At 41.1% G+C, this 9,512-nt stretch overlaps 1 protein-coding gene and 1 pseudogene across 1 annotated transcript; both read right to left on the reverse strand.

Annotated features, from left to right (window-relative positions):
• Positions 1 to 717: 717 nt before the first annotated feature.
• On the reverse strand, positions 718 to 6,688 carry LOC101770803 (protein HEAT INTOLERANT 4). The gene is made up of 14 exons (XM_004960111.3): positions 6,323 to 6,688; positions 5,681 to 5,719; positions 5,490 to 5,543; positions 5,319 to 5,382; positions 4,929 to 4,987; positions 4,160 to 4,284; positions 3,978 to 4,037; positions 3,735 to 3,793; positions 2,720 to 2,793; positions 1,703 to 1,741; positions 1,558 to 1,620; positions 1,413 to 1,460; positions 1,200 to 1,328; positions 718 to 1,119 (listed from the first exon to the last, which is right to left on the reverse strand). The coding sequence occupies exons 1-14, from the start codon at positions 6,524 to 6,526 to the stop codon at positions 1,072 to 1,074; spliced, it is 1,065 nt and encodes a 354-aa protein (XP_004960168.1). The 5' UTR covers positions 6,527 to 6,688; the 3' UTR covers positions 718 to 1,071.
• A 1,809-nt stretch (positions 6,689 to 8,497) lies between these two features.
• LOC105913936 lies at positions 8,498 to 9,041 on the reverse strand (annotated as a pseudogene).
• Between the last annotated feature and the right edge of the window lie 471 nt (positions 9,042 to 9,512).

A 9,512-nucleotide genomic window follows, 5' to 3' on the forward strand; every position in this document is an offset into this window, starting at 1 on the left:
CTAAAGGCCTAGATTCTACAGTCATGCTGGTCTGCTGGAGGTTATGGAAAGAGAGAAATGGCCGAGCCTTTGCAACTGACGTTGCTAGAACACCGCAACAACTCCAACAACTCCTGCCGCTCATTGTTGAAGAAGCGTCGCTTTGGACTCAAAGTGGTGCCCGAAACATGGAAGCCTTTGGTTGGAAGCCTCCTGATTGTTAGCTAGCGCTGCGACTTTTATGTCTTAAATTCTACTACTAGACGCCCCTTTTAACAAATGTAATCTCTGTCTATTTCCACTACTGTGTGCGAGTGCCCGGTTAACGGCCCGCGTTGTACAAACATTGTATTTATCTTCCTCTTAATTGAATGATGCGCAGCTCTCCTGCGTATTCTAGGAAAAAATCTAGAGCAGATTCAGATGCTGTAACTAAGGAACACTTCATACCTTTACTCTTACGAATTTTCGATGCCTGAACTGCTTGATTAGATTGTTGTTTTACGAACCCAAAGATTGCGTAGAACCAAGATGAACCTCAAAATCACCTGCTGGTATCTGATAGCTTCACCAAACAGTGTGTTCTATGGAGCAGCATAAGCAAAGATCTCCATAGATCACATCTTGTTGCAGAACTTTACATGTAGATGCAGCATATCTGATGCTTGGCAGCACAGCCCAGAGTTAGCAAAACAGTGACAGGTTATACTGTAACAGGCAAGCTCTGCTGCAACGATATTAAATCCAGGAAACATGTGCTGAAACTTTACTAAATGATGAAAATGGAACAGATTGTTCCTGAACCACTTGTTTACTCTTACAACGACTACATTGACCCTCTGATTCATACACAATAATCTAATCCGCAAGATGTTGTACACCGCACAAAGAGAAGATGCCTAAGAGTCTGAGGGTGACTATTACAACAGAATTCAGATGCAACATGTTGTCTCATGGCCCATAAGAGACTACATTGGAAGATGTCACCAACCTGATTTCCGCCGGCTACCAAAATTTTCTAATACCAACTCTTCAAGTTGGATAGCTCAATCAATGACAAAGCTCACTGAAAATGTGAGATCGGGAATGCCACTACATCAGATAATGTGCGTTCCGGTAATATCTGTTGATGTACTTTGCCTGCACAAAACAATAAATGCAAAGTTTAATCCAGTGCAGGTTCAGATGCTTTAACTAAGGAACTGAACAACACTTCATACCTTAACATTGGAAACATCGGGGGTGTCCGGGGTTTTCACAGGATAAAATTTGTAAAATTTGATGTTCTCAAATGCCTCTCTTGTCTTAGGATCCATGTCATCAATAGCTTTCTTCCTGGCTTCTTTGGCCTGCATAAGTTTTTGGGAACATTGAATACTGGAAAGCACTAAATCTCTTGAGAAAATAATTAAATATTTCAGATGATTGTGGACCTGTTTCAGTTCTCTCTTTCTTTCTCTAACCTTCTCCTTTAGAAATTCCTGTAAACGTGGCAGTAAAATGAGGAAGGGAAGTTACTACTGTAAAAACAAAGTTGCTTTAGCATATGATTGATCAACAACAAATAGTAATTTGTACCTTAAATTTTTCTTTCTCATCCTCCGGCAACACCTCATCTTTGACTTTCTCTTCAATAAAATCCTGCATTGCAACACAATGATTCAACATACATGCCTAGCCATTATAGTACACCAGAGCAGAACTAAACAAATTCTATACAAACCTCGTAATCATCCATTTCCCAATCAAAATCGCAAACTATCTGCAACAAGCAGCACAAAGTAAACATTGATGTATGACAGCATTTACAGCTAATTGAAATAAGAACTATTGTGAATTATATTTGAAATACAATAACTGCAAAGTGGAAAACAGGGTGAACAGATTTAATTGTCACTTCACATCAATAGAAGAAAACCTCAAACAACCCAACCATCCATTTGGATTGTGCACCATCAAATTGTGACAGTAAATGGCAACATTCAAGAAGGCATAATAGCACAAGCAATTCACGTGTGATCAGTTGCAACCAATGGAAGATGGGGAGGGGGTCCCCAGCAGCACGTGAGATTGGCATACGGCTAAATAGCTATTGTAGCATGTCACCAGCATCAGACAAAAACCATGACCTCATGGACTGATGATCGTGTCACAAGCACAAGCAGCCTAGTGATCACAGTAATAAGCAAGAAGTCAACTTCTGTCTGCAGCTTACATGCTGAAATTAGCACAGCAGACTAGTTGTTTCAGTAGAAAAACATATAAAATATAAAACTCAGCCGGTGGGGGAAGACCACCCCCACGGTATTTCGATTAAGAGGGAACTCAACCTTCTATCGGCCGAGAAACCCCCCTAACCCTGGCTTCACCTACGTAGGAGGGCCCAAACCAGATCACAGGTCGCCACCACATGCCGATGCCCTGCCACTATTTTTATGGGTTGCCAACAAGAGGTTTTTCTTTTAACCAGCCCTGAAATTTGCTTCCACGAGGAATCAAACCCAGGCACTGTAAGTGCTACTAGAGCATTGCAACCACTACGCTACAAGCCCTTTCATGACACCGGAATATAATATAAGCCTATTCAAGCTCACAATAAAAGAAATCCATATTTGGTGTGATGCAGACACTACCCTTTCCAGATTTATTCCATTAGCAATTATGACCTACGGGTAAGTAAGAGAAGTAACAATTCTCGATCCTTTATGTCACTGAAGAAAACTCGATGAAGGAAGCTTACCGGGGGTTCTAGAGGATATATGATATTGACAACCGTGTCATCTTCATCTTCAGGAGGATTCAGTGGCATATAATCTGTAAACAAGGTTCGTATACTAATGAGATTACCCTCAAGAGAACGACTTCATCAAACTAAAGCCATATAATTTGAATCAAACGATCTATCAACTGGAACTAGAACAACTCTAGTATATTTGCAGGTAATTGGGAACGTGGGTTGTGCCGAATAGAGGTTCAGTGTGAGTGTTGGGTTATTTTGAGTACACAATAATTTTTTCATGCTTCGGAAGTTCGGATGTTTTAGAGTGTGACTAATCAGTCCGTCTTAGCAGTTCTGAGGCGCTATGCGTAGGTGGCTGCCTCCCTAGACGGTGATTAGGTACTAGCCACCACCTTGTCGCCCACCAGGCGCCTCTTAAAAATTACATGCTCGGACTCCATGCTAATCTTCAAGGCACAAACAGCAAACATACCAAAATGCACAAACAAAAACAATAAATCTGTACCCTCAAAAGAAAGAGAGAACTAATTAAAAGAAGAGAGATTTGCTTGAGACAGGATATTACGTGCCATCAAATTACTAGGAAGCAACCAGGGCATAATTCAAGTGGTATTCCTAAATATAAAACATGCCATTTATGATTTTGTAAAATGAAATACCGGTCAACCAACAAAATTATAGTTTAAGAGCCGTCATATATGTTCACTGCCATGTTACTTGAATTGCCACTTCAATGAATTGACAATTTGATTAGGGAAGAGGGCCATCATTCCAAGAAGTACAGTTGGATCGTAAACATTCAACTCATACGTAGTTGCAGTCCCACAGAACATTATGCACGGTTTTGGATAGTGTGGTTTACATAATCTTGGCGAGACACATGACAAGGATAGGTACAGCATTGGAGCCTCTTTAAGGGTAAGGTACTCAAAGGATCCTAAAGCCAAAAAGGTAACAGATATTCCTGGAGAAGCACAATATAGGCCTACAAAAAGATCAACCCAATTCAGCTTACATGGCATGCAGTAATCGAACTTTTTGACTCTCTCAGTTTTGAGATGCTTCAGCGCAGACCTGTAAAATGTATAAACCTGAGATTTTGTAACTTGCAACTACTGGTAAGGACAGCAGAGCTTGAAAGTGGAAATATAGCACCTCACTGAAAGCGAATGAAAATGCCCCCAAAATAATAACAACAGAAATAAAATTGTCTACCCTAAAGCATGACATTTTGGAAGCATAAATTCATAAAACTGACCTCCGCTGGGTGCAGCCGAGAGTAAATATTTTTGTTTTCAAACTGTCGATCCTGCTAAGCCTGTAGACAAAGCAATAGCAATGTGTGCAAAATAAGTTACCATGTAGTGGGAAAAGGCAAGGATATAAGCGGCAAAAACAAAAGGCAACAAATATTGCTCAACATAAATAACGAAGCAGTACCGGTCCTCAAGAGGAACATAAGGCACCCATGCCATCTTCATCGCCTTCATTGGCACTATTTCTTCATTTTCCCTTTGAACAGAATTTATGCCAATTTTATCTGATGGAGGGAACGGACAGTCTACCTGCAAAATAAAACATATCTAAATGAGACAGATCGTCTAACGAATAGATAGCAAAATAACCCAGGCCTTAAACAAGTTAAATTGATCGAGCTGCCAGGCAATATTTGTCACATCATATTAGAGTCAAAGCACCAATGAAGAGTAAGAGAAGGTCACCAGCCAAGTAGTTTTAACCAGGATACCAGGAAATCCAATAAGGAAATTTTTGAAGGGAAAAAACAGAATTATAACAGAACAACAATAAAGGAATATAAAATGCACCAACCAAAATAGTCCCCTTGGTAACATCAACCAACAAGATCAATAAAGTTTCTTACTCTTCTTTCTAAAAAAGCTTGTCACAAATTTTTAAACTTAAAACTGACATTTTTTCTTGTGCAATTAATAATTCTACGCAAAAAAGGAAACAATAATATATACAAAAGATGGTATGGATTTTGGTAATGCGAAAGGCGCAAACTGAATTGTTTAGCTGGCATAGTCATAAACTAAAAATGTTCAGCTCGGTACAATGTGCAACTGCAAGACCATCCTCGATAGTGCATTTTCTAGTAACATGTTTTGCTTTGAAACTAAAGATAGCAGAGCAGAGTAATTATAATCATGGTATAAATGACCCGCGAAGAGGGTGGATTAGAACTTACAGCAACTACTACAGGAATAAGTACTATCTTCGATTCACCATTAACATCTAGGAGTTGTGCTGCATGCCAACAGAAACCAATTAGACTTGTATGGAACAATATTAAACAGGCTCATAAAACTAGTAAGGAAATGAATCTGATGACAGATACTAGAATACACTTTATAGATCGAACATGTACAGAGTAAAAGTGATGCATGGGTACAATTGTCGAGTATCATTAAACCAGACTAATAACTCTGCGAATAAAATTCAGATTAAATTTAGCCAGATTACACTAGTTTACTGATTACTGAAGTATAACCAAGATTAACAAAAATGTATCTAGGATCAACAGCTGCAAAATTAACATTGGAAACTAGCTGACAACCAACTACACTTAGTTACTTACGCTCAGTGCTTCCAAACAAGTAAACTGTCTTTCCATAAAGTTCTCCCCCTTCTTCTAGTGTTTTCTGCTCACCAACAAAAACCACATATCAGCATATCACTGTGCAGGGAAGCTAAACATTCAAAAAGAAAAAAAATTGCAAGATTAGTTTTGAGTTTTGGACCATCATACCTCTAAATTTTCGAAGTTCCAGTTGAACTCCTTTATCTTATCAATATTTTCCCACTGCAGATGATAAGCCAAGTTATATGAGTTGTTACAATCATGGCAAAATGCGCAGGTTAAGCTGCATGCCATTTCTAAGTGCACACCAGAAACATACGCACTATACAAAATAAAAGAAGGTAGGGATGGGAACAAACCTCAGTCCCGATAGGAAAAGCGGATAACCATAAATCCTCCTGAACATTGTGACAAACAATTAGTCAATCATGCAATCAAAATCAAAATAGCAAGGCCATCATACAGCATAGTCGTGCAAACCGATCATAATGACATCTTCCAAAACTGGTCAAAATAGTTGCTTTTCAAATAGAAAGAACTGCTGCCATAGAAAAGAAAAAAAACTTGCAAACAGAACATGGCACCTGCATGAGTCAGCATGCCAAAAACATGTTTGTCAACCCATCATCTTCCAATGGCATCTTAAACATCAATGCTAACCAGGCATGCTCCTTGACTCTTACATGAGAATTGCTACCACCGGACCAAAGAAAAAAGTGGGCCTAGAATGAAGGCACATAGGTCTAAAAAATTCATCAGTCACGGATTCTCAAACACTACGGTTGAGCATTCCAGATTCTACTCAAAGCATAACGGAAGCATCCTCCTCCGTTTTTGTTAATCAAAGCACTACAAATCTCGCAGCTAGAGCACCGCAAATCGACTATGAAACAGTTCGCGAGCTAATCAGATCAGGACTAATCGTCGCTCACTACTCGGGATACCAAAACCTAACACACCGAAACACGCATCCAGACAGGTTCATCGTGAAGCCCACTCACCAAATTCCTCTTCTCCGGGAAGTACTCCGTCTCGGCCTTGGGCTTGGGCGGCGCCTTGGGGCGCCTCCCCCGCCCCCGAGCGGCCGGCTCCTTCGCCGCGGCCTCCGGCTTGGTCGAATCACCGGCGGCGGCGGCGCCCGGCTTGCTCGAGTCAGTGGCCGCCGCCTGGGCCGCCGTGCGCTTCTTACCCCTCGGCCGCGCCATCGCCTTCGGCTGCTAGGTCTTGCGTCCGGATGGGAATGGATTTGTGTCTGCGCGTTCGGGGGAGGGGGTGGGTGTCGATTTGGGGGAAGCGGCGCGTGAAATCGACGCGACGCGAATTTGAAGCGGGGGGGCGAGAGGGGGGTGGCGGAGAGGAATGAGGGCAGAGGCGGCGCGGGGCGCGTGGCCTGGCTGCTGTGTGTTTGGTGGGCTGCGAGGGCCGCTGAACTGAACAAGAGTCGGTTTTGGACCGTTCGATTCGTTTGGTTTGTCGACGAGAGGGTGCGAGATGTGAGAGCTTGACCGCGTGGAAAGGAGACTGCTGGAGAGACGCGATTCTGCGGCGTTGTTGCCAGCGCATTCAAATCTAGTGCGACTGACACGTGGGGTCCACCTCTAGCTAATCGCGAGGGTTCGGACCTTGTTTCAAAGTAGTGTCGAGCCGGCCCACTTGTGGTTTTATGGGCCTTTGATTGGAGTATTTCTAACCTCTCAACCTTCTTTCTAGCTTATCTTTCTTCTCCTCTCGAGAGTTTACTTTGCTAGGAAAATTGTAAAATCCCACCTCCAGGTCAAGGGTTCCAAATGCTCACATGTTTTGCTTTCTCAAAGTTTAACACTTAGGAATTTTACGTGTTTTAAGTTACCCCATATCCATTGACTTACAATATTCACGTAATTTGGTTTTCAGAATCGTACAACTCATCCTATACGGTGATATGCACCATGCGGAGGTGGTAGAGATACTAAAAGCATGAATAATTGTACCAAAGTTTCACGTAGGCAAGCGATAACATACAAACTTAAAAGGCAAATGGGAACATGCTAAACTCTTAGAATTCGATGACTATATTGCTTGGTCAATTGATGAAAAGGGGTATCTGAAAAGCCAACATTGTGTTTTTTAATCTTTCCTACTTTACTAGGTCAAAAAATCTTACAGAGAAAGACCATATAGTCCAAATGCTAAAAACAAAACAAGTTAGATAAAAATTATCAATTTCGCGGTTGACAGTTTTTTAATTCTTTATATCCAAGAATACTTATTATTTAGAAATTTAGATAGATTAGTGTTACAAATTTTAGGTTATTTGTGTTTTTGCATTTTATGTCTTTTGTGGATTCTTTCTACTCACTTATATCCGCTAAGTTTACCGTGGTATTTTCAAACTACACTTTTTACTTCTACTTTTACAACTTATCCTCTTGCCTTCTACCAATCCACAACTAACTATCAAATTCAAGCTCGGTGTTCACCTACACACCCGGGTTCATGCCAAGTTTAGGATCTAGTCATATAGGCAAATGGTTCAAACCTAGTTTATTTGATTAGTCGTTGTATAGTTTCCTATTTTCAAATACGGTTAGTTCAACATTTGATGACACTCCTCGCTAAATGGTCATTGTGATAACGGAAATGTTGGGCACCACCCCGATCTTCATACTCTTGCATACATACAATTTATGATGAATATTGAATAATAATTAACGATTAATGCATCTAATTGAAGAGCTGCAGTGTATGATTGCACCCCGATCTTCATATATACTCTTAAGGTATGTCTCAAGTCACCAAAATATATAATATAGGCTACGGCATATGAGCTATACAATTACATAATACCGTAATGTTGCACAATATAAAAACTTATTTGCTCTTTACATAAGTGGATATGCTCTTTACAATACCTCATAATTATGTGGGGTCATAAGAAACCAAACTTATTATAGCCTATAGATCTCACTAGCAAATTATTAAAAAAAAGACTAGCGATTTTTGAAAGAAAATAAAAGCCATATAACACGTAAAAACTGGTAAAACCTTGCTGCTCCATTAACATAGATTTGTGTAATTTAAACCAAACAAAAAAGAATGGAGTTTTAAATTTTAAGCTCCGATTTTTTTTCGCATGACAATTTTTTAACAAAAAGAAATGGTTAACTAGCAAGGGGAAAACCCCAAAGCCCTATCGAACGAACATTCTTTTGTTTCAAGAGAGACCCCGAACTCCGCCTGGACTGAAATCCCCGACGCGTCCACCGGACTGCAAGCTGCCGCCGCTCCTCCAATGGTGACCAGGTGGAGCCAGAAGAGCCCGGGCCTCAAGATCCTGTGGATCTGGACCCTGGGCACCGCCGCAAGTAATCATTTCTGTCATACCCATGTTTATCTTCTCTTGCCGCCTATCTAATCGTCCAAATTGATGCCAGTGCCCGCTGATTATTTGCTGATTTTTCCGCAGTTGTGGTCGGCGGCATCGTCCGGATGCGGGTCAACGATATGCAGAAGATGCTCCGGGAGGAAGGAGAAGCTGCCGCCGCCGCGGCAGCAGCAGCCACGCCGGCCTCCAGGGAGCACGTCCCGAAGGACGACGAGTAGAACAGGTACGGCTGCCCACTCCCACGCGAACTGACTGAACTGTGTAGTCCACCATCGTCGTGCTGTTAGGATTTAGTAATCCACCACTCTGGGGTTGAATGGAGGAATGCTCAATTCAGTGCTACAATTATTCCCCATCTCGGAACGGGATGTACTGATTTTCATTCGTTCTTTCTGCTGATTTCATGTCAGAAACGTGTTTAGTTGGTCAAAAATATGTGCGCATCTGGTCTGCTATATGTGAAAAAAGCTCTCTGCTCTAGACTTGAATAATCCGTGATTTTGGTTAGTTTTGTCAGGCACTGGATAATTGTGTCCATACAGTTCCACCAACATCTAAACAGAATGAGTTTATTGTCTTTTTCACAATGCCATGTTACTCCATGGTACACCATCCAATTTCTCATTAGGTACAAAGTATAAGACTGTTCTATCAAAATTTATTGCCTGTCCTCCTCCCCAGGGACAAAAAAGAAACAAGCATGACTGCAATGGCACTCAAATAGAAACAAGCATGTCTGGATGTCTGCAATCGTAAAAGCCTTTTGTGCATGCTTTCAACATACACCATAGCTTTCATAGTGACATCTTAGGTTTTTTATTTTCCTT

Source organism: Setaria italica, chromosome III (assembly GCF_000263155.2).
Source record: "Setaria italica strain Yugu1 chromosome III, Setaria_italica_v2.0, whole genome shotgun sequence".
NCBI classification, from domain to species: Eukaryota; Viridiplantae; Streptophyta; class Magnoliopsida; order Poales; family Poaceae; genus Setaria; species Setaria italica.

Coding starts and splice junctions, on each gene's coding strand:
- LOC101770803 (XM_004960111.3), bottom strand. CDS start 6,526: ATGGCGCGGCCGAGGGGTAAGAAGCGCACGGCGGCCCAGGCGGCGGCC. Junction 3,794..3,977: donor CTCGGCTGCACCCAGCGGAG/GTCAGTTTTATG, acceptor TACATTTTACAG/GTCTGCGCTGAAGCATCTCA. Junction 1,461..1,557: donor ATGAGAAAGAAAAATTTAAG/GTACAAATTACT, acceptor CCACGTTTACAG/GAATTTCTAAAGGAGAAGGT.